At 41.1% G+C, this 25,525-nt stretch overlaps 8 protein-coding genes and 2 non-coding genes across 14 annotated transcripts; 3 read left to right on the top strand and 7 right to left on the bottom strand.

Annotated features, from left to right (window-relative positions):
* The first annotated feature begins 720 nt into the window (after positions 1–720).
* On the top strand, positions 721–3,075 carry LOC124350942 (ammonium transporter Rh type A-like). The gene is made up of 9 exons (XM_046801678.1): positions 721–927; positions 1,007–1,193; positions 1,464–1,614; positions 1,688–1,826; positions 1,900–2,063; positions 2,140–2,277; positions 2,387–2,520; positions 2,589–2,770; positions 2,845–3,075. The coding sequence occupies exons 1-9, from the start codon at positions 741–743 to the stop codon at positions 3,006–3,008; spliced, it is 1,446 nt and encodes a 481-aa protein (XP_046657634.1). The 5' UTR covers positions 721–740; the 3' UTR covers positions 3,009–3,075.
* Positions 3,076–4,082: 1,007 nt separating this feature from the next.
* On the top strand, positions 4,083–6,678 carry LOC124350939 (ammonium transporter Rh type A-like). The gene is made up of 8 exons (XM_046801675.1): positions 4,083–4,653; positions 4,787–4,976; positions 5,036–5,186; positions 5,251–5,389; positions 5,459–5,622; positions 5,699–5,836; positions 5,903–6,218; positions 6,286–6,678. Exons 1-8 carry the CDS (start codon positions 4,383–4,385, stop codon positions 6,471–6,473), a joined length of 1,557 nt encoding a protein of 518 aa, XP_046657631.1. The 5' UTR covers positions 4,083–4,382; the 3' UTR covers positions 6,474–6,678.
* On the bottom strand, positions 6,544–8,316 carry LOC124350941. Its single transcript, XM_046801677.1, has 5 exons — positions 7,954–8,316; positions 7,688–7,836; positions 7,405–7,544; positions 7,181–7,323; positions 6,544–7,096 (listed from the first exon to the last, which is right to left on the bottom strand). The coding sequence occupies exons 1-5, from the start codon at positions 8,155–8,157 to the stop codon at positions 6,806–6,808; spliced, it is 927 nt and encodes a 308-aa protein (XP_046657633.1). The 5' UTR covers positions 8,158–8,316; the 3' UTR covers positions 6,544–6,805.
* A 274-nt stretch (positions 8,317–8,590) lies between these two features.
* Positions 8,591–10,057, bottom strand: LOC124350979. The gene is made up of 5 exons (XM_046801710.1): positions 9,670–10,057; positions 9,445–9,593; positions 9,202–9,317; positions 8,990–9,132; positions 8,591–8,926 (listed from the first exon to the last, which is right to left on the bottom strand). The coding sequence occupies exons 1-5, from the start codon at positions 9,808–9,810 to the stop codon at positions 8,711–8,713; spliced, it is 765 nt and encodes a 254-aa protein (XP_046657666.1). The 5' UTR covers positions 9,811–10,057; the 3' UTR covers positions 8,591–8,710.
* Positions 10,058–10,956: 899 nt separating this feature from the next.
* Positions 10,957–12,274, bottom strand: LOC124350981. Its single transcript, XM_046801713.1, has 5 exons — positions 11,917–12,274; positions 11,689–11,831; positions 11,480–11,607; positions 11,250–11,401; positions 10,957–11,151 (listed from the first exon to the last, which is right to left on the bottom strand). The coding sequence occupies exons 1-5, from the start codon at positions 11,989–11,991 to the stop codon at positions 11,047–11,049; spliced, it is 603 nt and encodes a 200-aa protein (XP_046657669.1). The 5' UTR covers positions 11,992–12,274; the 3' UTR covers positions 10,957–11,046.
* A 587-nt stretch (positions 12,275–12,861) lies between these two features.
* Trnan-guu lies at positions 12,862–12,935 on the bottom strand. The gene has a single exon. It is a non-coding gene; the product is annotated as a tRNA-Asn (tRNA).
* Positions 12,936–13,726: 791 nt separating this feature from the next.
* LOC124350977 lies at positions 13,727–17,680 on the bottom strand. 3 transcript variants are annotated; one of them, XM_046801707.1, is made up of 5 exons: positions 17,359–17,647; positions 14,641–14,786; positions 14,416–14,543; positions 14,113–14,267; positions 13,727–14,033 (listed from the first exon to the last, which is right to left on the bottom strand). In XM_046801707.1, exons 1-5 carry the CDS (start codon positions 17,485–17,487, stop codon positions 13,797–13,799), a joined length of 795 nt encoding a protein of 264 aa, XP_046657663.1. In that variant the 5' UTR covers positions 17,488–17,647; the 3' UTR covers positions 13,727–13,796. The 3 variants fall into 3 exon arrangements, with proteins under 3 accessions (XP_046657663.1, XP_046657664.1, XP_046657665.1); XM_046801708.1 differs by lacking the exon at positions 17,359–17,647 and adding an exon at positions 14,903–15,130; XM_046801709.1 differs by lacking the exons at positions 13,727–14,033; positions 14,113–14,267; positions 14,416–14,543; positions 14,641–14,786 and adding exons at positions 15,973–16,386; positions 16,559–16,704; positions 16,834–16,964; positions 17,094–17,239 and having other exon boundaries at positions 17,359–17,680.
* A 1,884-nt stretch (positions 17,681–19,564) lies between these two features.
* On the bottom strand, positions 19,565–20,898 carry LOC124350980. Of its 2 annotated transcripts, none has more exons than XM_046801711.1 (5): positions 20,706–20,898; positions 20,469–20,620; positions 20,266–20,399; positions 20,057–20,193; positions 19,565–19,913 (listed from the first exon to the last, which is right to left on the bottom strand). In XM_046801711.1, exons 1-5 carry the CDS (start codon positions 20,832–20,834, stop codon positions 19,845–19,847), a joined length of 621 nt encoding a protein of 206 aa, XP_046657667.1. In that variant the 5' UTR covers positions 20,835–20,898; the 3' UTR covers positions 19,565–19,844. The 2 variants fall into 2 exon arrangements, with proteins under 2 accessions (XP_046657667.1, XP_046657668.1); XM_046801712.1 differs by having other exon boundaries at positions 20,472–20,620.
* Positions 20,899–21,946: 1,048 nt separating this feature from the next.
* LOC124350976 lies at positions 21,947–24,490 on the top strand. 2 transcript variants are annotated; one of them, XM_046801706.1, is made up of 5 exons: positions 21,947–22,165; positions 22,401–23,804; positions 23,874–23,958; positions 24,026–24,112; positions 24,180–24,490. In XM_046801706.1, exons 1-5 carry the CDS (start codon positions 22,075–22,077, stop codon positions 24,265–24,267), a joined length of 1,755 nt encoding a protein of 584 aa, XP_046657662.1. In that variant the 5' UTR covers positions 21,947–22,074; the 3' UTR covers positions 24,268–24,490. The 2 variants fall into 2 exon arrangements, with proteins under 2 accessions (XP_046657662.1, XP_046657661.1); XM_046801705.1 differs by having other exon boundaries at positions 21,949–22,165; positions 23,871–23,958.
* A 490-nt stretch (positions 24,491–24,980) lies between these two features.
* On the bottom strand, positions 24,981–25,054 carry Trnan-guu. The gene has a single exon. It is a non-coding gene; the product is annotated as a tRNA-Asn (tRNA).
* Between the last annotated feature and the right edge of the window lie 471 nt (positions 25,055–25,525).

The following is a 25,525-nucleotide window of genomic DNA, read 5'->3' as shown; positions in this document are numbered from 1 at the left end:
ACCAGCACTATTATGTAATCATTTCCACCGCAGTTAATAAAGAAGCGAAATTAAAATTTGCGCACAGACAAATCAACAATTTTTAGAACGAAACTCAAGTCGACTGCAAACTACATATATGTATATACCACACTAGGCTGATTGCTCCAGGTATTTAATATTCGACTGGGGGACATTGAGAATTTATGTTCGAACTGTTTCCGACGGATGTACCATTATACCTGTCACGAACGAATGGCGATAGCGTGACTATATTTGCTGTGCAAACTCATTCACGCTTTTGAATGACGTCACGTTAAGACCTGTCTTATCTCAACAGCGTAGGTGCTAAATGCTAAATTTTTTGACAGCTGTAAATGTTGTACTACACGTCCTTTCGCTGTCGTAAAGTCAAAAAAGTTGGTTTTCTTTTTGTTTTAGTCGCATTCTGGTCGCATTTGAAAGTCTAAAAATTTTTTCAACATTTTACCACACACTAAAATGTAGTTCGAGTTATCGCGTAATGTTATTATCTACGTTTTTTAATTTCACACCACCAGAAAATGGAGGACCGAGTGACCGGGTCCGCTAGGTAATAATTACCTTCGTTGTAAACTAACTCGGTAGTTTTATTTAGTTTCGCAGGAGCAGTGGATAGTGAGTGTTTGATCGTGACAGGAGTAGATCATTGGCATCGGTATTAGATCATTGTGTTGCTTTCAAATAATTAATCAATCAGTCGGCCGCCGAGAAAAAGAATTATGTCGTGGAATAACGAGCGTTTCTTGACGCACGGACGCCACATTCCGTTTCTGCTGGGCCTCCAGGTCGTCTTCATCATCCTGTTTGGCGTCTTTGTTGAGTACGACCCCATGGCGCACAGTGCCAGGGCGTTTGACGCCAACGCCACCACCAACGAGGGAAACAATCTCGGCCACTACTACCCCAGTAAGAATTATTAGTATTATTATTATAGCTTTTATTCAATCGAGTCAGATATTTATTAGCTTAATTTATCGCCTCGAAGTGTTCCAGGATGTCCACGTCATGATGTTCATTGGTTTCGGCTTCCTGATGACCTTTTTGAAGAAGTACGGCTACAGCGCCGTGGCTCTTAATTTCTTAATTGCCGCCATCGTCCTCCAGTGGGCCACTCTCTGCCAAGGATTTTACCACACTTTCGACGGACAGAAGATTTACGTCTCCATAACTAGGTATCCATTCCGCTCAACCAGATTGGTGTAGTTTGAGCGTACCGTTCTAGTTCTACCCAGTGAATATCTCGCATTTGTGATGGTGATATCATATGTGCAATTGTGCATTATACTTTGTTGGGGTAAAAGTATTAAAAACTTTATGGCACAAATTGCGTGATAATAATGCAAACGACACGTTATATCAGCAAGCTCATTTAACACTAGTATTTTAGTTCTTGTAGGCTATGGATGACGTAACGCACCAGCACTTTTTTTTTCTTAATTTAGTTTGTTGAACGCTGATTTCGCTTCGGCCACCGTTTTGATTTCGTTCGGCGCCGTTATCGGCGTCACGACGCCGCTCCAGCTGGCCGTCATGGCCGTTTGCGAGATCGCCATTTTCGCTAGCAACGAACATCTGGGATTAGAAGTCTTGAGGGTACAGATCGACTAGTTTCTTATTTTATGATTCAATCACGTCTATGTGAATGTCGTTCGAATGAATTTTACAGATTTCAGATGTTGGGGCGTCGATGCTGGTCCACGTCTTTGGCGCCTATTTTGGCCTGGCCGTCAGTTGCGTATTGAGGAGGGACGTCTCCTCGGAGAAGGAAGGCGCCACATACAATTCGGATATTTTTGCTATGATTGGTAAAATTCCGGATCAGTTTTCATCTGTAATTGCACCTTTATTGAATTCTTTTTGGTTTTCTTTCAATTGTAGGAACCATTTTCTTGTGGCTGTTCTGGCCCAGTTTCAATGCTGGATTGGCCGAAGGCGATGCCCAGCACCGTGCCGTCATCAACACGTATTACTCGTTGGCTGCCTGTTGCGTGACGGCCTTCGCCGTATCCGCTTTAGTCAGCAAAGAGCAAAAATTTGACATGGTATATAAGCGTGACGGAGGGCGGTGATTCGCTAAATTGATTTGACAAATCAGAAATGAATTTGTCATTCTGCCAGGTTCACATTCAAAATTCAACTCTGGCTGGAGGCGTAGCCATCGGTACCTCGGCCGACATGATGATCCACCCATTTGGTGCCATGATTGTCGGTAGCATCTCCGGAACGGTATCCGTTCTGGGTTATCGATATCTTACGGTATAAATTCAGTCATAATTTTTAGCCAAAGTCACTTGAATTCTAGCCTAATTAATGCCGCATCCATCTTCACGTTTTATTGTCATCAATAAATTATGAATCCGCGCAGCCGGTGATCAACAAGAAACTTGGCATTCACGACACTTGCGGCGTCCACAATTTGCACGGGATGCCGGGCGTGATCGCCGGAATAGTCGGGGCCATTACGGCCTCTGTTGCCACCCAAGAGGAATACGGTTACAGGTAGGAAATTTTAATTTCCCATCTTTCCAACAAATGATGATTTAATATTCTGTCATTTTTTAAATTAGTTTGTACCGGCAATTCTCGGCCCGGGCACCTCTGGCCGGCACCCCCGAGTTCATTGAATTGGAGCATCACGTCGAACACCTTCACGCGGGACTGGACCGTTCGGCTTCCATGCAAGGAGGCTACCAAATAGCCACCCTTTTTGTGACGATGGCCGTAGCCATTAGTGGTGGACTCGTGACAGGTAATTCAATAATTTAAATACTCAAATAATTTCACAATCACTTTGATTATTATTTTTTTCTAAATTCAAATTAGGGTTTATTTTACGCTTGCCAATATTTGGCAAAGTTCCTTGGGATCACTTGTTCGACGACGAGTTATCGTGGGAAGTGCCCGAGGCTGATCATCATCAGAACCGCACGGCGTCGTCGACGCCGATGGTTCACCGCGCCAAAAGTTTAGGAGAGACTCCCCTTTGAATGCTGCTCCAAAATATGATTTACTCAGATTTACTCTATTATCACCCTTTTGTTATCACTTCTGATTTTTACCTATCCACTAGTAGAAACGTAGAAATGAAAAAATTGAAATGAATTTTTTTTTTTAATTCGATGAGGGACAAACCAACAAATTCGATTCAAGGAAAGACGAAACAAATTCGATAGAAACAAAGTATGAGGATATTTCAACTCGAGATGAGAATCGCCACAATTGATCATTCCTAGCAGCCGTTTTTATTAGCTGGGCTCGAAAACAATAACAAACAAATAACAAACAGGCTAGATCGAGAATAGCTACTCATTCACGTGACGCTTTCTATAATACCAAGCGCCGATCGGGCCACTGATGGGACCAAAGAAAAACAAAAAGACACGCCCATTTAATCTGGGACTGAAATCAACAGGAAAGAACCATTTAAGGGCCAATCAACTACCCTTGCAGACCCTCTACGCGGTTTGTTGACCGTTTCTTTAGATGCCGGACACTACACTAAATAATACAATCCGGTCGATGACCATCCGAAATCTTTCCCAAAACTTTCAACTTTCAGGAATGTTCAGTTCAGTAGTGCGCAGCACGAACCGCTTTCCAGAGCAAGAAAAAAACTCAAAACTCACGAGATATGCCGGATGCAGAAGTTCATTAGTCGCCAAAGGCACGACTCCATCCCCCCCCCCTGTCGTTATTTATTCCGGACCGTTCGTAATATCTGATATCAATCTCAACTTCAGCTCGTTATTTTTTGGTTGGTGTGTATACATTCCTGAGTATATGTGTGTGTGTGGACTTGCGTGTATTAAACAGGAAGGTCATCAAGAATGCGTCGGCCGTGCGGGATACATAGTCACGCGCCCTTGCATAAATCTATTCAATTATTGGTGTGTCTGTGTAACATAATAGGCAACTATCTGATTATCCGGATCGAACCTGAGCGCGCCTGAATGAGATATATACCGTGTGATAAACACACCGGCAGCTCCAGTCTAGCGCGTGTTTAAGCAATGCGGGCCGGGCGGGCGTATATGTGTAGCGCTGGACGCTGGATAGAAAACAAGGAAATGGCGGACCTGGAGTCGTTCGAACACGACAAATCCAAAAGAACAACAGACCCAACGGTAATCATGGACTAGACTGGATATGATATCGACGCCTTTTATTGTAAGAAATGACATAAAACAACAATCAGCAACCGGTTATGTTGTTTAGAGGTCGCCCCTGCTGTCCGAGTCGCCCGCCCAGCATCTAATATACCCCTGGCGGGGTTTCAGTAGTCCGCCAGACTCGGCTGTTGCTGGAAGTGTGTCGTCGTTGGCTGCTGGGCGCTAAAATAATTCAAAAGAAATCAACTGGACATGTCAATGGACGACGGCCAGCATTCACGGCGCAGGCGATTGATGCATTTCCCGTGCCTGCTCTTCTTGCAGGCCGTCCTGATCGTCCTGTTCGGCTTTTTCGTCGAGTACGACTCGCCGGCTGAGCCGGCCGTTGGCGGTCACAAGACCCCCGTCTCCCAGGAAGGCGCCGGGAATAGCAGCGCGGCTGGCAAAAAGACAGCGGAAGGTGCCAGCGGCCATCACGCTAGCTCGGACAATGACGTCAACACCCTAGGCCACTACTATCCCAGTAAGTCGTTAGTTGCAAATCGCTTATTTTGTCACAATCGGTTGCCAGTTGGGGCTGCTGACTGATTTGGCGTGGGCCTAAATTTAGACTATGACGTAATTCGTTTGATTTGCTTGTGGATTTGGTTGGTCAGTGTTCCAGGATGTTCACGTCATGATCTTCATCGGCTTCGGCTTCTTGATGACCTTTTTGAAGAAGTACGGCTACAGCGCCGTGGCACTTAATTTCCTGATCGCCGCCATCACTCTGCAATGGGCGACGCTCTGCCAAGGATTCTTCCACGGGCTGGAAGGCGCCGGCTCGATCCACGTCAGCATCACCAAGTAAATAATCAGGAATAATATGCTAGACATTTTAAAAGATGATTTGATTGACGCATCAGTTTGTTGAACGCCGATTTCGCCTCGGCCACCGTTTTGATTTCGTTCGGCGCCGTCCTCGGCGTCACGACGCCTTTCCAACTGGTCGTCATGTCCCTGATCGAGATCATCATCTTCGCTGGAAATGAACATCTCGGACTGGAGATCTACCAGGTTCATTCGTTGAAATTCGACTTGATTGGCCAATTGTTTTCATTTAATTTATTAATTCGATTAGGTTTCGGATATCGGAGCGTCGATGCTCGTTCACGTTTTTGGCGCCTATTTCGGACTGGCCGTCAGTTTCGTGTTGAGGAGGGACCACAGCTCGGACAAGGAAGGACCCACTTACACGTCGGACACGTTCGCCATGATCGGTATAATATTGGCACTTCGAATGAATCGAAAAACAAATTTTTGAATTTGAATTTCCCGCCTTTTTTCAGGAACCATTTTCTTGTGGTTGTTTTGGCCCAGCTTCAACTCTGGATTGGCCGAAGGCGACGCCCAGCACCGAGCCGTCATCAACACGTATTACTCGCTGGCCGCCTGTTGCGTCACGGCCTTTGCCCTCTCCTCTTTGGTCAGCAAAGATAATAAATTCGACATGGTATGATTATCTGTAATAATAATCAAAATATAAATTTCAAAAATTACCAAAATGTTTTAAATTTAACCTTATTTAGGTTCACATTCAAAATTCGACTTTGGCGGGAGGAGTGGCCATCGGAACAGCGGCCGACATGATGATCCATCCGTGGGGAGCGATGGTGGTCGGAAGTGTTGCCGGAGCTATTTCCGTTCTCGGCTATCGGTTCCTTACGGTATATTTAAACTCTTTTAAAAAATAAAAATATTATAATTAATTCACATTTTAATTTGATCACCAGCCTGCTATGAACAAGAAGTTGGCCATTCACGACACTTGCGGCGTCCACAATTTACACGGGATGCCGGGCGTGATGGCCGGCATCGTCGGTGCTATCACGGCCGCGATGGCCACTCAGGAGGAGTACGGCCACAGTTTGTTCCGTCAGTTTCCGGCCAGAGTGCCCGAATTGAACTCGACGGACTTTGACCAACTGAAAAGCCAATTTCCCGACATGGAGCCGGGACTGGGCCGGTCGGCTACCACTCAGGCGGCCTATCAAATCTACGCCCTTCTGACAACCCTGGCCCTAGCCATTGTCGGTGGCCTTCTCACTGGTACAACAATCTCAACTTTTAAATCAATAATTTACTCAGCGGTTTTTTGAAATTTAAATTTAATTAGGAATTCTGCTGAAGTTGCCCATTTTCGACCAAGTGCCCCGTCATCGGCTGTTTGACGACGAGTTGTCGTGGGAAGTGCCGGAAGGTGAGGAACACGACGAGCACCAACAAGCCGAGCACGGCCGGAGCAAGCGGATGGCGCCGATTGCCGGCTCGGAACCGGTCATGATTCCACTCATGAATCGATAACAATTTGATAAAAAGAGGCCAATTGAATCAAACCTATGCGCTAATAATAGGGGGGATGCTGCCATACAAATGAAACTGCCAATTGTGTTATTAATCAATCATAAGAGGTTATAAATGGATACAAAATAATAGTTGATAAAATGAAGTTCGTATAAAATGCCCAGCTCATCGTGGAAGATGATGAAATCAATCGCAATGACAGCAGCATCGAAACGAATTTGAAGTTAACACTGATTTCGAATACACGGTGGCGTTTTATTTTGTTTCCGTTATTTTGATAGATATTATATAAGGACACAATGAAATATTTCGCTTATAGGACTAAAACCTTATTAAAAATATCCAGCAGAGTTTAATTTATATTCGCCTTTTGGTTGCTGCTGCTGCTGCTGCGGCTGGGCAACTGAAGCAGGAGCCCTCATTTGCTCTCGCATTGTCTGGGCTCTTGGGATCGACACTGAATGCGTTTGAGGCTGTTGCTGCGAGACGTAGGCCGTTTGGTAATTTTTATTAGCTTGCTGCGGTTGCTGCTGCTGAGGTTGCTGCTGCTGCTGCGGTTGATGCTGCTGTTGCCGGCTGGAGTAGACTGGTTGCTGGCCCATTGCCGTTCCATCAGACATTTCCTAGAAGATATGGATCACAGCACCACCCGTTTTTATTAAACAAGCTCAGCTTTTTAAAATCTGAGAGAAAATAAAAAAGATTACCTGGTTGTTTTTGATGGCGCTGTTATGGCGCTGGCTGCTACAACAAAGGGGTACAGCCGTCAAAACGATCAAAACGATGGTACTAACCGAAGCCGCTACGCTGATACCCACCAGGGCCCATTCCAAAGAAATCCAAGCGTCACCTGTCTCGAGAATAAAAATAGAATCATCATCTTGGGACGTATCTTTTACACCAGGTTTTGGATAAATCTGATTAGCATTACATGTGTCACTGATCTTCCCTCCGGGATTGTAGTAGCAGGCATAATAATCAACTCCACCAATCGCAGCTATTCCAGCCAGCGTTGATGCAATTAGAGAAGAGAAAATCGCAATCCCCGACATCACCACGGTCCACGTCAAACTGTATCAATTGTCATTCCAGAAACCCACATTAGTGTAATAATAATTTTTAAAAAAAATTTTATCAATTTTGTTGAAAATGAATATCAGCCCAAACATTTCGGTGCTGGTGTCTAATATAAGGGAATCAATAATGAATTATACAGCGATTTAGTCCGTTTTTGGGTGGAGGCTATTCCTAAACTTCCGGCTGTCACGTGGAAGGAGCCAGCCCAGATTCCGGCGCCGGCAACGTCTCCAGCGAAATAAACGAGGCCGTCCATCTTTGCAACATACAACACTAACGCCACAATCTTGTGAGTCGGGTGGTGAAAAAAAAAAAAATAATAATAATATTCAATTCAGCTATTTGAATTCAAATTGTATTAGACTTATTTACACTCGTTTTTATTTTTCCAAAAATGTTTTACCTGCACAACGACGGAAGCAGCGCCCATTATGATGCAAATAACTGAGAAAGCCTTGATAATAGTTGTCTGAATGTCGGGATACTTGACACGGCCGTCGTCCGTTTTCACAGCATGAATAGGGTCCAGCATCGTCGCCGGCTGCCAAACATTTGCGCCATCACCCGAAGGATGGCCGGCACTGGTGAATTCGTTGGGTCTATTCATTTTATTTGTCCCAAAAATGAATTTCTTGTTGAGCTGTTTTCGTTTCGATTTTCTCCAAGCTTAGTTGACCGTCAACTACAAACTAGGGAATCAGTTGGACAAGTCTAAGATCACAGAGCCCATCAGATAGCGACAAGCATCTTAGCGTTCACATAACGCACCTTCTCCGGGTTGCGTCCAAACCCATATTTATCGCAAACTTAGCTTATCTTATTCGTCCGATTCGATATGCAGCAATGTATCGGTGCAATCCCTTTATCTCTCCTTGTGTGAAACGTCATTTGAATATTTTTCAATATTTCGATCGACTGCACTAAATACACTCATAATCAAATTTCGAATATTTGGAGATGAATGAATTAAATCGTCTGAGTTGCTCATAAATTTGGGTGTATCCTCTATACATGCGAAAGAGGGCGATCACGAAGAAAAATGATTGCGAATACACGACGGTGTTTTATTTTGTTATGATGATTTGTGAAGCGCACAGCAAGAGAAACTCGTCAATAATCTAATCCGCTCATTTGGCTGGATGCACCATAACATCCGGATTTTAGTCTGCTTTTGACTGCTGCTGTACAACTGGAGCTTGTTTCTCATGCATTGGCTGCTGATGAGCCGTTGGGGCCGCAACTAAATGCATTTGAGGAGGCTGTTGTGGAATCTGTTGAGGGACGTAGGCCATTTGGTAATTCGGTTGCTGCTGCTGCATTGGTTGCGGCTGGAAGTAGACCGGCTGCTGGCCCATTGCCGTTCCATAGAACATTCCCTAGAATATATAGAATCATGACAGATGTAACATTTTATTGCGCAAATATCAACCATTAGCTACCTGCTGATTGTTCCTGGCGGTGCTGTTACTGCGTCTGCCGCAACAAACGGACACGGACGTCAGAACGAGCAAAACAATTGAATCGATCGAAACCGCTATGTTGATCCCCATGAGACTCCATTCCAAAGAAACCCAAGTGTTACCTGTCTCGAGAAAAAAGGTACATATGAAGGTATATTATCTGACAAGTGGAAATAAATAAGAAGCCTTACATAGGTACACGTAATAGTAGCAGTAATTCCATTCAGAAGCCGCTATTCCAAACAGGATTGAGGCAGCAACGGAAAAGGCAACCGAAAGCCCCGACATCACCACCGCCCACACCAAACTGTCAATTGAAATTGAAACCAAATTATATGACTTCAATCAAATCAATTTGTTTTAAATTCATATTAAAATATTGATACGATTGGCCAAGGGTTGGCGTTAAATTGGAAATCAAATTATGAGTATACAGCGATTTAGTCCGTTTCTTGGTGGAAGCGATTCCTAAACTTCCGGCTATCACGCAGAAGGAACCGGACAGGATTCCGGTTCCGGCGACGTCGGCAGAGAAATAAATGTAGTTGTACACATACTCGGCATAGATCACCAACGCCGCAATCTTAAAATGACACGGTGAAAAAATAATAAAAGTAAATTTTGATTTTTTACAAAAATGTTGTATTACCCGGTTTTACCTGTACGCCGATGGAAGCAACGCCCAGTAAGATGCAGCAAGCCGAAAAAATGTTGATGGCAATGGTCGGCATGCCGGGATACCTTGCTGGTTTGCGGCCGTCCGTTACCACATTATTATTAGGATGACCATTAGGACCCATCGTTACCGGCTGTCAAACGATTGCGCCATCACCTGAGGGGTAGCCGGCACTCACAAATTCGTTGGGTCTGTTCATTTTACACCAAAATGAATTTCTGGTTTAGCTCGAATGGATTTCTCAAGTTAAGTTTTAAATTCAAACGATAAAACCGAAGGTTAAGCAGCAGGGCAATTGACAGAAAAAAGAACGCGACTACACGCCTACAGCAGAGTCTAGATAATAATGTGACACAAAGACTAAGCTATAGCCCATATGGTTCAAATATATAGAGTCTACACCTTCTCCAGGTTGCGTCAAACCCCATTATCGCAGCTTCTCCGTCCGTTTCCATGCAACAATTTAGTTGTGAAATCTCTTATCTCCTGTTGTGAACGTTGGTACTAATTGATTTCTATTTCGGTCTACTAGCCTATATCGTCATATTTAAAACACAGACATTTAAAAACATTTCAAATAAGTTGAAGAACTTTTTAAAAATTCTTGCTATGTAAATTACAAATTATTTTTTACTGCCGTTTATTCAGAATATTCAGTAATAGCAAATATTCCATACCTTTTGGTATGACGTCCATTTTATTTCTATGAATCATCACACAAATTGAATGTCATCCCGCGTGACGCGCATCAGGATTTTCATTAGAACTGCGTCATGAGCGTCGTATAAGAAATCAAAATTACGCTCGGTTACATACGCCTTGACACTCTCCAATCAACCTAATAGAGTCTACATCAGAGATAACACAGACGTTAAAAATGTGCATGACTAAATAATATCAATACATGATTTGACCGGCGCGACAAATATTAGTGCTGCGTCAGGATTGGCCGATAAGAAAAAAAAACATTAACTCTGTGGACAGCTCGATAACTATATTTTCCTTGATACGCATTTGTTTCTGTATAGCTATATTTTTTTTATTTATCTATCTAAATCTTGCTTTCGTGAGGGACAACTGGACAAGGGAAATAATTTATAAAAGAAAAATGTCGTTTTCTATACAAATAAGATATTTATTCGGACTATTTAGTTCAATATTTATTCCAAACAGTCTGCATCATATTGTAATTTAAATCTAGCGTCAAATTGAAACAAGAAAAAACCGGAAACCATTTTTATGTCGTCGGTTTTGTTTCGCGGTTAAACGCTGGTGAATAATGTGATGTCGTATATATTTACACTACGCCCGTGAAATTTTTGCGAATAAAAAACAAAATGTGAATTGAAAATCAGCGCTGTTAAATGTCAGCATACTGAATGACAGGTTCTCTATTGCCACCAGATTGAGGCCTGCTAGTATTTCTCCTGGAATCGGAATAAGGACCCGGCGGTTCTCCTTCGACCTAAAATGCCCAAAAGTAAATGTTCTCATCAGCAATCGAATTTACTTTTAAAATAGCTAAAAAAAAATCTTTATCTATAAAAATGATAATGTACTCACAGCAATAGTATTTATTCTAGTTTGAAATGATCTTGGTTGGCACTTGCTCGACTTGCGAGCTGCATAAGCGAAATACATCAAAGTAATATTGTTTAATCCCGATAAAATGCTGATTGTCATTAGCGACCATTCCAGCTCTCTCCAAGGTACACCTGTGAAAATCGCGTTTGGATTTGTATCGTTAAATTTCTAGGAAAAGTGGGAATTATGTAATAATATTTTGAAATTACAAGAGGAAGTATAATGGTAAGCGCTGCAGCCGGACGTATAACCGGAAGCGGCCGTCAAGCCGGACAGAGTGGAGGCCACAAGGGCCCCGCATACTGCAATGCCTGCCGTGAACACCGTCAACATCAAACTGTCCGAATTTAAATTATCTAAATTAGTATTATTAGATATTCAAATATAAAAAGCGGCATTTTTGAAACATTATACTTACGCTTTCGGACGATTGTATGAAGAGTAGAGGCCCTGGGCTCCGGCTCCGATGTAGAGAAACCCGCACCAGATTCCGCAAGCGACGACATCGTAACCAACTTCAACGTACTCACTGATTCTCGTGTACAATATCAGAGCTGCCAACTTTCAAATAAATAAGAAAAAAAAATGGAATTATTATTATTTTGATTCAATAGTTGACTGTGATTGGGTTTGTGTGTTGTTGTACCTGTACGCCAACAGATGCCATTCCGAAGATGATTCCGAACACGGAAAAGATGACCACCATTACGGGCTTCTTCATTTTCTATTTTAAATATGTCCGTTAACAAAGCGTTTAGAAGAAAACACAGAAATTACTGACACAAATTTGGAGGAATAACTTTGCGCACTATGGGAAGACGCAATTCAAATAAAAGTATGTCGACTGTATGGAAACAAACTTTCGTTTTGATCAACAACTGAGAGTGACCTTCAGTTGAATTACGTTGAAATTGAGAGCCTTGATACGGTGAAAACCGTTCGCCGTCGTCAATAATGGCTTCGCTATATCTGGGGGGAAAAGAAAATGTTTGAAAATGAAAATGAGTAAGAGCTTTTGTTTGGCGGTGATAAAGGTAGAGCGGAGGTAGAGTGCACTATGTTCAATCAGCTCTATCTTATCTTGTGTGCGCTCTGCATATGCGTGGCGTCGAAATTACGGATTATCAATACATCAGGGTTCATCTAGCGACACATGAAACGAATACTATTTTCTTTATCGATTTCATATTGATAACAACAGTCTAGATCTTTCCGTTTGAATTTCCCAATCGTTTTGGGCTATAAATGAGAAATACGATCACATGCTAGTGAACACGATAATGAAAATAAAAATGACATGCGAACTTCTAGGTTGATGACGAGCTGTCCTGTGGTGCCGGAGAGGAGGAATATGACAAGAAAAAAATAATTAAATTCTTAATAGTGTATAAGACGCCGAATACAACGGGCTTGCCCATATGCCAGCAACTGGTGTTATAGTTATGCAAAGGCTGCTTGCAATAAATGCTAGTTCTGTGAAACTAAGTCTTTGGAACAAATAAATGTTTGGATTTATTAGATAGCGTAAAATGCAGCATCGAATAAATTTTTAAGAACAATTCTTTCGCGAATAGGAAAGTGAAAAAGAATCCGCCCCTAGGTGGGCTCGAACCACCAGCCTTCCGGTTAACAGCCGAACGCGCTAGCCAATTGCGCCATAGAGGCTTGTTGAAAACTGAAAGTGAAAGTAAAGAAAACTTAATAGACTTAAGTTGATGAAGAAATTCTGGCTCGATTAAATTCACATCGAGATGTGCACTCAACGATCAACGGTCATCATCTTCGCATCGCATCAAATAGTCCCGGGTTCGATTCCCTGTGTCTGTAATACTCCTACTATATATGTATGTCTGAACTATATGCCAAATCAATATACAGTCATCAATAATATACAATCAAACACAGAAGAATAAATCAAAATAAATGTCTCACTTCTAAATTCATCTCCCGATCTATTAGACGGCCTGTTGCTATAAAGGACGTCTATCATAAGGATTGTAACCCATTAAACCCCGGTTTCTCGACATGCTGGTCACAATCTGAAGTTGTGTCTGTTAGTCTTACGCTTAGCCCCTGACGATAGTCGACGGTTGTCGTTCACTCGGTAACACTAGACGGTCGAATTAAGGCCCAGTAGGCAGCCAATGAAGTAAGAGCGTGACCTCAAGTCAGATATCATTCCCAAAACCTTCCCTTTTAGGGTTAATTAAAATACTTTTATTTCTTTTGAATCTATTTTCTTTTCCTATAGTATATAGTGTAGGACACTTGGTAGGACACCGTCTCACAGTCTATCAGACGACGGTTATCGTAACCCCGGTATTCTCGACTGGTTGGTCTCACTCTCCGAAGTTGTGTCCGCTCGTCATACGATTAGCCCCTGACGGTCGTCGTCTTAATTTCTAAAAAATCAGAAACTGATAATGCCAACCAATTTCCGCATAGTAGCTATACGATTCATTCATTACGTAAGTTTATTCCGCAACAAAAAAAAATATTGAATAATCATATTTTATGTTGCGATTTTTACTGATGAACTTGCACTTCCTGTAGAGCTGGAATCGTTGCTGGTGCGATTGCTGGAGCCACTGCTGGAGCCGTTACCAAAATCTGTTGCGGTTGCGGTTGACTATGCTGGGTTATCTGGGGGACGTAGGATACTTGAAATGTTGGTAGCTGTTGCACATTCAATGACACAGGCTGATGTGCTGCTGGCTTGAAGTGTCCCGATCGTTGTGGGTGCTGACTTCCAAAGTGTACAACCTGAAATGAACCATGAAATAAAATGGCCAGTTAAAAAAAAATGTTAGCAGTATTATAATGAACGTAAATGCAATGCTACCTGTTGGCGACTGACAGTTGTCGTGGCGATATTATGCCTGCTATAATAACCGCAACAAAGGACATCCGATGCGCAAAGGATCAAAACGACTGAACTGATCGCAGCCAATACGCTGACTGCCATCAGACTCCATTCCAAACCTACCCACGGCCCGCCTGTATAATCAACACAAAATCCTTGACAAAATCACATACAAGAATTACGACAATAATTCAAGAAAAAGTCTATAATATAACATCTTTTGCATGGCTAAATTGATGAGTATTATATAACAATTAACATATTATAAACATGCCACCTTACATGTTTTCCCGTATTCTGAGTTCTCGCAACCGGGTAGAACGCCCATAGAAGCCGCCATTCCGGACAGAGTAGCGGAGACGATGGAAGCGCCCAATGCAAACGCCGACACTAGGATGGTCGTCGTCAACCTAATATGTTATGTCAAATCGATAATCACAATTTGATTGACAAAATAATGCGTTGAAGTGCTAGGCTATTATACCAATAGCAGTTTCCATATCATACCGCCATTTTCTCTGTTTGGAACTGGCAGCCATTCCGAATGAGCCAGCCATGAAATAGGAAACACCTGCCCAGATTCCGAAGCCGATGTCGTCAAAGCCGTAAGGGATGTAAGAGTCCAGAAAAATTGAGATCACCAAGGCGGATAACTGCACTCATCATTATGATTGACAAACCGATGGATAGACGAATTAATTTTTTTTTAGCTCTTATTAAGTGTAGTAAAATTCACGTTTGATATTTAGTTACTACGCAATATATATACCTGAATGAAGATGGACGCAAGACCCAAAGGCACATTGATCTTGCAGGTAGCGTTAAAGATTTTGCTGTTTTTTAATTCCTTTGGGGAAAACATGACGTGGATTGTGTTGGCGTTGTTCATTTTCACAAATATAGAACTAGTAGCCTATAAAGCTGTTTGGACGTTCAGACTCCTTTGTATTGAATTGAACTTAGTGCATAGAAACACGGGGTATAGCGGTCATATACAAAGTGCTGGGCCAAGAGACCCGATTAAGTATATATCTACATACCGCTTATAGATAATGTATTGACACACTGCTGATAAAGTTTGACACGATATTTAATTAGCTTATCGATGGATTTTTGTGAGCAATGAGAGCAATTGCGTATCATGGAATATATGACGAAATTAAGAACTATGTCCGTTTGAGAGAGATGTTATTACGATAACATTTGTCGGTTAATATGAGTCAATTTTACTGAATGTATATTTTGCGGAGCTTACGCATCAATGACGACTTTGATTTTCCTCTGAGCTTTGGCTGTCGAATTATTACTCATCTGCAACTGAAAATTCGTGATTTCGTAGTTCACGGTGGCTGTTTTTTATTTATTTTATATTGAATTTTTGCTGTGTGTGGAGATAATAGGGACCACTGCACGCTATTCCAGCTGTTCTCCTTGACGACTTTACTACTTACTTTTAAAAAATCGCAGACTATTACAAATGCTGATGATTTATATATTACTATGGTGTCGTTCAATTTTTCACAAATGAAAAACAAAATAAAAAAACGGTTCGTCTTTATTTTGACATCGTTATTATATTTTTGAGTTCAAAGTCGAACCAAGTGCGGAAACACTAAATTACATGGATACAAAAAGACTGATACAGATATTTTTCCTGATTAAGTAATACCAACAATATGGCTGCAATTAGATAAAATACGAGCAAAGTTTGAGACTGTTGGATGGCTACGTGCACAACTCCAATATTTAATCAGTTTCTTTTTATCAGTGTATATTGATTGCTGATGGACGAAATTATTAAGAGTTGTCGAATTTTAGCATAGCCGGTCTATCTAAGTAAAAAAAACCTTATTTTGTCATTTTTTCGAGCCACGTCCATAGAATATAATTTATATAATAAAATACACTCGTATGCATAACAGCAGTCACGTTGTATAATTAGCGTTTATTCAAGCAGCATGAAATTCGGATATTATTTATATAGATTATTTAATTATAAAACCATTATGACTAGTGACTATATAGTGCTCGCTAGTAGGCCTACGTGCTGTTGCGCTTGCGGTAGAGCTGAGGGACCCGTTGCTGAAACCGGTTGTGTTGTCTGTCGACTCTGAATCAGCTGTGAGACGGATATCAGGGTAATTGAAGTGTTGACACCAGCTGTTGCGCATTTAATTGCATCGTCGGCGGTTGTTTGACATCAACCGGTTGTTGGCTGTTTCCATTCTCAATGTCCCCTGTCCCAATGACTACCTGAAATGGATCATGAAATAAAGCGGTCAGTAGACTACAATTATACATTATAGCATTATTATAGTTTGCTCAATTTTCAAAAATGAACATATTTAAAAATAGGAACGAGATAAAGAGGTAATAGATCATGGATTATGAGTTTGTTTTTAAGTAAATGAATGTAATGCTATACCTGATGACCGACAGTGGTCGCGGTTGCGTTGTTATCATTACTGCAACAAAAGACATCCGACGTCAAAGCGATCAAAACTATTGAATCGATCGCAGCCAATACGCATACTGCCATCAGGCTCCATTCCAAATTTATCCACGTTGAGCCTGTACATATCATAAAATCAAATATAATTAATATCACATCACTCTCAGTTATGCTAAATGTGTGTTTTTTCAATTTGAACGAAAAAAAGATTCATTATTATATAACTGCCTTATTGAGGGTCTTATTACATAATTCCCCGTGTGTTGAATCGTAGCAGCCAGTGGAAACGCCATTGGAAGCCGCCATTCCGGACAGAGTTGCGGCGAAGATCGAAGCTTCGATTGAAAACGTCGACATCAGGAGAGTAAACTTGATCCAACTAAAATTTATTTTACACGTACACCGCAAAAATTTGTTAAATGAGTTCATTATTCAGTCACTCACGCCTTATATCATCCTGAATAAATGATGGGAAAACCAGCTTGTATGTATTGGACTATTGGCCTACCGCATATTATTTCGTGTGAAAGTCGAAGCTAATCCGAAACAGCCAGCTAACAAGACGAAGACGCCACTCCAGATTGCGAAGCCGAGGTCGTGGAGGCCATGGGGGACATACGAGTGCAGTGAACCTGAGATCACCAGCACGGCTATCTTGACACACAGCATAATATTTTCAGATTAATTCATTTAATTTTCATTTTATACCAAACAAATGTTGAAGAATGAAATTTGTTTAATGCTTTAAACTATCTACCAATCACGTATATTACCTGTATCAAGATGGACGCAAAACCCAATAAGAAGCAGAGACAGTAAGCGACAGGAAAGAGTTGGTTGTTTATTTTCACCACCTGATGCTGTTGCGAGAACGCTTCACGATTCCTGCTGGCGTCGCTCATTTTTCACAAATGAAAAAGATTTATTTTTTTTTCCCACTTTTGATTTGGGCTGATCACTCGACACCTTGATTGGATCGAGTTCAAAGTAGAGCCAAGGGGAAAATAAGTATAGATACCCAAAGCCAAAGGACTGATACAGATATCTAGCCTATTAGCTGATGCATGATTAAGTAATGCCACCAATAGCTGCAATTACTGATCAAGTAGCCTACGAGCAAAGTTTGAGACTGTCGGATGACTAGGTGCAACTCCAATATATTCAATCAGCTTTTTATCGGTGTATGACTGACGTAATGTATAATAATGTGCATGACGACATGAAGAGTTGTCATATTAGTGCAATGATTTCCTTTGAATATTATTAGTATTTAAGCGAATGCTGTTTTACATATTGTTATAGTTATGTTTCTATTATAGTCTTCCTATTAGTCGCGCCCACATAATTTATTTGTTAGTTTGCGCAGTGCTGCTGGTTATTTTAATAGTTTTCTTCTGATCTTTGGTTGATGCTGGCTTATTATTCACGGTTTCGTCGTTCATCGATGCTGGCCGAGCTGGAACGGAGATCGGGACCAGCTGCACCGATTCCAGTTGTTTAGGGTTCTCCTGACCGACGTAAACGACTTGTAAATTTGACGCTACAGGCCGGTAATGTTGTTGTGATGGCTGGTTTGTCGCTTGCGCTTTTAAATAGATTGTCTGATTGGTGCCATTAGCAGGCCGTACAACGTTAGCGTCCTGGAAATCGGAAGATAACATAAAAAACATGTAATAATAATCAAATAAAATAGCAGGGAAAAATTAACTTAATGTTACCGCATTTGTAGAGCCTTTACGTTTGTTGAAGAGTGCCAGTGTCATTAAGAAAACTAAAGTCAGTGCGCTGAAGAAAGCCAGAACGCTGATGGACACAAGAGTCCACTCCAAATAAATCCAAGAATCGCCTTCCAACCCCCGCCCCCCCCAAAAAAAAATTTTTTTAATTAAATTCCTTGAATTTCTCCAATCAAAATAATCTGAGAATCACAGAGCTTACATAACGAGCTCAAAGATGAAGAGTGATAATAGCAGGACTTGTAAATTCCGTGAGCGGCAGCGATTCCGGAGAGCGTCGAAGCAATTATCGAGGCGCAAATCGATAGCAGCGCCAACACCACAGTGCCCAACATGCTGTATAGAAATGACATTCCCAATTTGCTAATATAAAATTAAATTTAACAATAAAAAAAGGAGAAAAAGGTTTTTTTTACATCGATTGGGTCCGTTTATAAGAGGCCGCTATTGCCAAACTGCCGGAAGTCAAGTACAATGCACCAGCCCAGATCCCGTGTCCCACAACATCCATTTGCGTTACGACGCAATGATTGAATAATGAAGTTGCGTAAATCACCAAGGCCGCTATCTATATAGAAAAGCCATTCACAAAAATTTGAATTCAAACTCTGATTAATTAATTATTACCTGCACTCCGATGGATGCAATTCCCAAGAAGATGCAAAGAGCAGAAAAGATCCTGATGGCTGTCACCTTCATTCCGGGATAATTGAGCGCTGGACGGTCGGGCGTGTCCACAGGAACCATCACCACTGGCTGCCATAGAATATTACCTCCTTCCGGATTGACCGGAGACACAATTTCAACTTTAGTTTTGTCCATTTTTTTATTGACAATTTAAAATTTGGTTCAGGTTACAGCTGCTCAATTTATTTGAGTTAAATGTAATTTATAAGACCGCAAGGCGACTGCAAGCGTCGATGGTTCAAACCCAACTAGGGTTTCAGGACTTTTATAGGAGAGTGTCCAAATGATTTTCTTAATGTCGTAAGAATGCGGCCTTGAAAATATGACTTATTAACTCTTAAAGGCGCTCAGGTTTGTCTAAGGTCAGGTTTTATCACAACAGAAGAGCCTCGCTTATTCCATTAATGTATCATTCCTTATCGCTTTGAACATCCGCGAACATCCGCTCAATTAGGGCTTATTAGGCACAAAGTCAGAAATTGTGTCACTGTGGTTGCAGTGCCATCAACGAAAAGTATGTCAAGTTAAAAACGACTTTTCAAATTTCATACCGAATTTCTTTATTCCGATTCACCTGAAAAATTTGAATCGTCACAAAACACACACAAAATCTAGCCTAAAGTATTTAACAGCCGGCTCTAAAAAGCTATTTTAATTATAAAGTTATAATCAGGCTTGAATAAGCAATCTACACTCTACAAACATAGGCTCATACCACTAATACAATAGCAAAATTCAATGGATTAAAAATTATCTGAAGAGTGTTGCTCAGTACTGTCCATCTTCTTCCGGTGATTAAGACTCTTTGAGTTAAGACTTCTGACTGGTATATTGTGTTAAACTTGTTGTTGGGCCGGAACCTGCTGATCGACGTAGACACCCTGTAAAGTCACCACCGATTCTTGCTGCATCATTTATGTCAAGTTGTGGGCAGTGGATGTGTCCGTCCGTTTTCCCAAATTGTTAAAACAGTTGTGAAAGAAATGGCCGAATTGCCAAGTAAATCAATAGACCGCGTACTCATTTGAAACGGAAATAACTTCATTACCATGTCCGCGATAGTGTTGTGCTTCCGGCAGCAAGTGCAGAGAGAGCCGGATGCCAGGATGGTCAGACTGGTCGAGCTGATAAACGCCACAATCCCGCACATCATCAACGCCCATTCCAATCCCAGCCAAGTGTCACCTATATCAATCAAAATGTACAATTTATAATCAATAGATAATTCTAATCAAAAATTTTAATCATCAAACAAACATATCGAATTGGAGTATCCGAATTTCCGGTAGCAAGAGCTGTAAACGCCCGACGAAGCCGCTCCAGCTGAGAGCAAAGACGTCAAGAACGAAGCGAAAATCGATAAAGACGAAGTCACGACGGTTCCCACCAGCCTGTAAAACAAATTGACAATTTGATTCAAACCACAAGTTTGATCAGATATTTTTAAATTGAAATTTTACAACGTTTTCTTCCTCATGAAGGCGACAGCGAATCCAAAACTGCCAGCCGTCAAGTAGAGCATACCGCCCCAAATGCCGTGGCCGACGACGTCCGATGGAAAATAGACGTAATAGCGATCAAACGTCTCCAAGAATATCACCAAGGTGACGGTCTTGAATTCAACGTGCAAATATAAAATAATGAATTAATTATAGACAAAATTAATATGCAAAATCGCTTTGGCGTTTTGCCTATACTTGTATGCCGATGGAAGCCATGCCACAGATGAGGATGGCCGCCGAAAAGATCTTGATGGATAACTTCTTCATTCCGGGATAACTGATGACGAGTTGACGTGTTGTCTTCAAATTATTCGCAGGGACCATCGCTATGGGTGACCACTCAAATGAACTCAAATTGATGTAATACCGCAGCTATAGAGCTCGTAAGCGGATCTGACGCTGGATGGAGACTGAGATCCGCTTTGAAATCGAGTCAACATTTTGATTCCTTGGAATTGGTCGAGCCTTCGATACGTAACTGAATGCAGACAATGCGCAATTTAATTCAGCTCCCAGTGCAGCAGCATCCGCAACGAGACAGGCGCAGTTGAATGTTTGCTCAATATTCCAACAGGTTGCGTAACATCTTATAATATGGGCTCGTGATTTAATAACAGAATACACAGCGGCGCAGTTGCTGCTGTAAAAATAAAAAAGGAGAAGGTTCGCTCTTTAAAATTAAACTTCCGTGTAACTGGATCGATGAATCTTTGTTATATGTAGTCTCTACGCTGTTGTCAAAATCCTATTCCCAGCAGACGAATTATAGAAGTTTCAAGTTTGTTTATTGAATCGATTTTGACAAACCCCTTGCGGACTTCCCTCCGGCAGCAGTATTCCGCGCTACAACAAAATCGTTCGCAGAGTTCGACGTTTGACGAAAGTTTTAAGAACTCAATTTAATTTTCCATTCCAGTATATGCAGCCTGGACAATGTTTGACGAGATCATGTAGTATAAATAAAAAAAGAAAACTTTTGAAAAGTACAGAGAGTCTACAGCAACTTTAGGCTCTTATTGTATATCAGTAATTCAGTATTGCTCTTCAATAAAATAAAGTTTGTCTTGCCGGTCTCTTGATGTGGTCTACGCAATAAAAAGGGCGGAACCGTTATAGCCTAATTTGAGCTGTTTAATTCGGTATACACTATACAGCCTATACAGCCGAATCTGATATGATATGTTCTTTTATCATTGTTTCTTTTTTCCGTAAATTTTTATTTCTTATTTTATTTTCATAATTTATCCTTTATTTCAGTAAAAATGTGAAATCGCCTTCTTTTTCCGTTACGACGAGAAACAGTTTTTGCTGGCTATAATCACCTACGAAAAAATAATAAAGTTGTGTAAAATTGGTTCAATTTAAAAAAATCAATGTTACGGCTATAGTTTCGTGATAGTTGGCAACGCTTACTATTTGCTTTAATTTTTATTCCAGCACACATCTATTGTCTAATTTGCCGCTCAAATACACAACTAAAATTTTGCTATCGCCATTCCGCACGTTGTTGGTGCCCAGTTGAGTCGAAATTTATTTACGGTGTGTAGTCTGACAGTCTGAGTCAATGGATTCCCAACGAATTCGGTTATCTGCTCTTGGTCGCGACGTGAAAGTCGGAAACCTTTACAACTACCATTCCGACGCCATTTCCATTTGTAAGTTCTCGTATAAATATATCAAGTATTGATTTTTTATCTAGGAGTGTTCAGCAGATCTTATTCTGTCTGCTTGTCTTAATTTGTTGTCTGACTTATCGTATTCGAAACTATTACGCCTCTTACGGTATATTAATTAAGTACAGTGTACTATACAAAGTAGTAAGTGATCATGCGTGGATTTTTAGCTACACATTTCACAATTAACAAAATTTGTTTGTTCGATTTTCAACAGGCAATGTCCGAGTGCCCCAGGAATCCATATTAATCACCAAGAAATTGACACCCGAAACAGAGTGGTTTCACCTGCCTCAATCGATCAGTTTGGAGTACGAAGCCCTAGGTATCAATGCGCACCTGTGGATCAGCATTCGTAACAAAAAGTCTGCGAACTTGGGTCAACTTTGGTTCGGCGATTATGTTGAATTGGATTTAAGTAAAGAAAATGTTCGCGTCACTCAAGCTCGCTTCGTAGCTCAAGTCACTTTCTTTTTCCGAGTCTGCCGACGAATCGAAGCTCTTTGTCCAAAATTCATCGACTCGAAACTCAACGAATACCAGATGGAAAGTGGTGGTGTAGCAACTCATTTGGTGGAGCAGGTTGTCTACGGGGCCGAATTTATCTGTTGCCTACAAAGAACCATCGACCGCCAGCACGAAACGAAGGAGAACGCGGAACGAAATCTTTACTTGGCAGCCAAAGAATACTTCAATCAAGTATTTGGTCTTAATAACGCTAGTCCAGATTTACCTGCAGCATTAGACAAGGTTCAATGTGAAATCCTAAGCAGCCTCAATCCTGGCCTCGTTTTAGAGGGATCTTTCCAACAATTCATTCAATATCTCATGGATGCGAAGAGTTTTTATAAGGAAGACGGTCATTGGAAACCTATTGAAATTACTTTACGAAGCATCCCGGAACAAATGGAATCTCGACTTCGGATAGAGAGGGATATTGATGCCAAGATGATAAGGAAAATGCATGACATCAAGCTTGAACGGATCTTGAATGGAAATGGCGCATTGAAAGTTGCCCATCTTAAAATATTTCCTCAATTCCAAGACGTTATGTACCAGTTCTGTTATTTGCTGGAGCCCCTAAGGCAGAAAATTAAGAAATTTCACGAGACTACTCCCGAGCGAACACTTGAAGCCAGACAAATCACCGACTTACTTCATGGTATGATGGATTGGCAGATTCATCGAAGTTCTGAAATGGAGAAGATTTTTTGGCTAATCGAAGGCATCCAATTGAAAATGTTGGATATGGCAGAGATCGTGATGCTTACGGCAACCAACAAACGAAATCGAGCCAAAGTGTTTGTGTTGAGAGCCGAATTCTATCCAGTTCCACTAATTGAGTCCATTTATGCATATATTGGTAATCCTTCGGCAATAAGTGCCCCTCTTCCGGTCCTTCCGGTACTTTCAGCTGACAAAGAGCGCCTCCAAAAAATTAGAGAAGAATTACAGAAATTTTCCGCAGAAGCGCAATCGAATTCTTTGCTGGATCAAGAGGAGCTGCGACATCGTTACTATATTGGAATAACTTCTGAATATCCGCATTTAACCGACGGTACAATAACAACTTTTGGAGACTTCAAGAAAGAAAATGATTCCCCGAGGAAACAACAGCAAGGTAAACCCAAATAATATTCGACTCCCTAATAAGTGCACTAATTGTATATATTTTTTATTGTTTCAGTAGCTGGAATTGAGCAAGAAAGAGGATCATTTTCAGGATCTGAAGTAAATCTTTCTACCCGTCTATCCAGCATGGAGCGGGCTATGAGGTATGAACATGATTAACTTTCAGATTTTGCATATTTTTGTGACCTGCATTCTATTTTGCGGCAACAGAGACGTCTCAATCAAACTGAAAGACACTGTGGGTTTTGCAATGCCGTCGGAGTCGAGCGCTGGAACGAATCCTTCTAGCGAGCAAAGGTATAACACAACAACTTTTAAATTTTGCACAATTTTAACCAGCATAATTTGTGTGTATTTTGAACAGCAACAACTCGATCGTTACGTCGCCGGAGTTGAGCACCGACACGGAAGCCGTTCGTCATCAGTCGTCGAAATCGCCTCAAATGAATTAGGCAAATAGACTGAACCAACCGGATTAAAAAAACCGACTGTTGAAGAAGAAGAAACGAATTCGGGATCTTCAGTCGACTGCATTTAAACCCATTGTACTGTAGGAGAGAAACTCGATGAGAATGAGAACTGCATACGGCCGTTTTTTTCTGGAAGAGATTAGCTAATTTTCTGATTTTGTTACGCTCTTTATATTTAAAAATAATACATAATTCAGGCATTGCAGGGTTGGTTATTGTATTGCACTTGATTCATTAAAGTTGATTATTTCTGTTTGAAAACATACTGTAAACATATAATTAAGGTTTTCACTCCAGATTGCGGAAAATAAATAGCTGGTGAAATGCACATTCAATTGGTGATTTTCATCACCTTCTGCCCGTTGCTGGGGTTGCCGCCGTGTACTCCGATGGTCGGTTTGATCACTTCGGTCGTAATCTCGGCTATTTGAAGGAGGCGTTGGCGTTGTAGATATCTAGGGTGATGTTTTAGTTTTTCGGCGGCTATCATCAAATCAAAATTTTCAGGTGCTGTAAAATGTGTAAAAGACGCTAGACATTTTTAACGTCTTTCGAAATTTGTAAATTTTACAGTAATATGCATACAATGTATGCTCGATAAAGTAAACTATATGATTACGTTGTTTTTTTTAATAATTTTTTTAAGGAGTGATATTAACACTATTAGGGCGCACAAAAAAGGCCAAAAAAGAAATCGCCCCTAGGTGGGCTCGAACCACCAGCCTTCCGGTTAACAGCCGAACGCGCTAGCCAATTGCGCCATAGAGGCATGTGAAATTGTGGTTTAGAAAATATTATATATCTTATTGAAATATTAAATTTTTTACTTCATGGCAAAAAGAACTACCAAGGGGTTCTCGACTCTTTTTCTTGTGGTTCACTAGACCGGAACAGTCGGTAAAGACCATCTTATGAATTAATTTCTAATTAAATAACAGGGAATCTCTGCATCCGGGTTTTACAGCAAACATTGTGACGTCACAACCTTATTATTTTCAGTTATTCTTAGACTCGACTGGGAGATTTCGTTCCCAAGTTGCAATAATGAAATACAAGCTTAACCCTTGTAGTTTGGACTGGACTGGACGTCTTGTAGAGAACACTCTATTTCATCAGATAAAAAATGAAAACAACAAACACAGATTTGGGAAAATATATTGCGCGAGCTGGTGCAATGCATTTTTTGACTGATATAACTGTGCTCCCATTTAGATCTGAATGAAAGATAATCGGGTAAAAA

The sequence above is a fragment of the Daphnia pulicaria genome, chromosome 7, assembly GCF_021234035.1.
Source record: "Daphnia pulicaria isolate SC F1-1A chromosome 7, SC_F0-13Bv2, whole genome shotgun sequence".
NCBI classification, from domain to species: Eukaryota; Metazoa; Arthropoda; class Branchiopoda; order Diplostraca; family Daphniidae; genus Daphnia; species Daphnia pulicaria.
Note: the sequence above shows the minus strand (reverse complement) of the source record. Positions and strands in the feature narration are given on the sequence as shown.

What these genes read in the sequence shown, in the direction of transcription:
- LOC124350941 (XM_046801677.1), bottom strand. Translation starts at nt 8,157, where the DNA reads ATGAATAGACCCAACGAATTCACCAGTGCCGGCCATCCTTCGGGTGAT. An exon ending in CAAAAACGGACTAAATCGCT is followed by an intron (nt 7,545 to 7,687) that starts GTATAATTCATT and finishes CAATTGATACAG; the next exon opens with TTTGACGTGGACCGTGGTGA. An exon ending in GCGCCATCAAAAACAACCAG is followed by an intron (nt 7,097 to 7,180) that starts GTAATCTTTTTT and finishes CATATCTTCTAG; the next exon opens with GAAATGTCTGATGGAACGGC.
- LOC124350939 (XM_046801675.1), top strand. Translation starts at nt 4,383, where the DNA reads ATGTCAATGGACGACGGCCAGCATTCACGGCGCAGGCGATTGATGCAT. An exon ending in GGACACGTTCGCCATGATCG is followed by an intron (nt 5,390 to 5,458) that starts GTATAATATTGG and finishes GCCTTTTTTCAG; the next exon opens with GAACCATTTTCTTGTGGTTG. An exon ending in TGTCGGTGGCCTTCTCACTG is followed by an intron (nt 6,219 to 6,285) that starts GTACAACAATCT and finishes AAATTTAATTAG; the next exon opens with GAATTCTGCTGAAGTTGCCC.
- LOC124350981 (XM_046801713.1), bottom strand. Translation starts at nt 11,991, where the DNA reads ATGAAGAAGCCCGTAATGGTGGTCATCTTTTCCGTGTTCGGAATCATC. An exon ending in TCATACAATCGTCCGAAAGC is followed by an intron (nt 11,608 to 11,688) that starts GTAAGTATAATG and finishes AAATTCGGACAG; the next exon opens with TTTGATGTTGACGGTGTTCA. An exon ending in TTACCATTATACTTCCTCTT is followed by an intron (nt 11,402 to 11,479) that starts GTAATTTCAAAA and finishes CGATTTTCACAG; the next exon opens with GTGTACCTTGGAGAGAGCTG.
- LOC124350977 (XM_046801707.1), bottom strand. Translation starts at nt 17,487, where the DNA reads ATGAGCGACGCCAGCAGGAATCGTGAAGCGTTCTCGCAACAGCATCAG. An exon ending in TCCAAACAGAGAAAATGGCG is followed by an intron (nt 14,544 to 14,640) that starts GTATGATATGGA and finishes ATAACATATTAG; the next exon opens with GTTGACGACGACCATCCTAG. An exon ending in CTCAGAATACGGGAAAACAT is followed by an intron (nt 14,268 to 14,415) that starts GTAAGGTGGCAT and finishes TTGATTATACAG; the next exon opens with GCGGGCCGTGGGTAGGTTTG.
- LOC124350942 (XM_046801678.1), top strand. Translation starts at nt 741, where the DNA reads ATGTCGTGGAATAACGAGCGTTTCTTGACGCACGGACGCCACATTCCG. An exon ending in TGGGTTATCGATATCTTACG is followed by an intron (nt 2,278 to 2,386) that starts GTATAAATTCAG and finishes GAATCCGCGCAG; the next exon opens with CCGGTGATCAACAAGAAACT. An exon ending in CAAGAGGAATACGGTTACAG is followed by an intron (nt 2,521 to 2,588) that starts GTAGGAAATTTT and finishes TTTTTAAATTAG; the next exon opens with TTTGTACCGGCAATTCTCGG.
- LOC124350976 (XM_046801705.1), top strand. Translation starts at nt 22,075, where the DNA reads ATGGATTCCCAACGAATTCGGTTATCTGCTCTTGGTCGCGACGTGAAA. An exon ending in CCCGAGGAAACAACAGCAAG is followed by an intron (nt 23,805 to 23,870) that starts GTAAACCCAAAT and finishes TTATTGTTTCAG; the next exon opens with TAGCTGGAATTGAGCAAGAA. An exon ending in AATCCTTCTAGCGAGCAAAG is followed by an intron (nt 24,113 to 24,179) that starts GTATAACACAAC and finishes TATTTTGAACAG; the next exon opens with CAACAACTCGATCGTTACGT.
- LOC124350980 (XM_046801711.1), bottom strand. Translation starts at nt 20,834, where the DNA reads ATGGTCCCTGCGAATAATTTGAAGACAACACGTCAACTCGTCATCAGT. An exon ending in TGGCTTCCATCGGCATACAA is followed by an intron (nt 20,621 to 20,705) that starts GTATAGGCAAAA and finishes GTTGAATTCAAG; the next exon opens with ACCGTCACCTTGGTGATATT. An exon ending in ACAACACTATCGCGGACATG is followed by an intron (nt 19,914 to 20,056) that starts GTAATGAAGTTA and finishes TAAATGATGCAG; the next exon opens with CAAGAATCGGTGGTGACTTT.
- LOC124350979 (XM_046801710.1), bottom strand. Translation starts at nt 9,810, where the DNA reads ATGGGTCCTAATGGTCATCCTAATAATAATGTGGTAACGGACGGCCGC. An exon ending in TTGCTTCCATCGGCGTACAG is followed by an intron (nt 9,594 to 9,669) that starts GTAAAACCGGGT and finishes TGTCATTTTAAG; the next exon opens with ATTGCGGCGTTGGTGATCTA. An exon ending in CTACTATTACGTGTACCTAT is followed by an intron (nt 9,133 to 9,201) that starts GTAAGGCTTCTT and finishes TTCTCGAGACAG; the next exon opens with GTAACACTTGGGTTTCTTTG.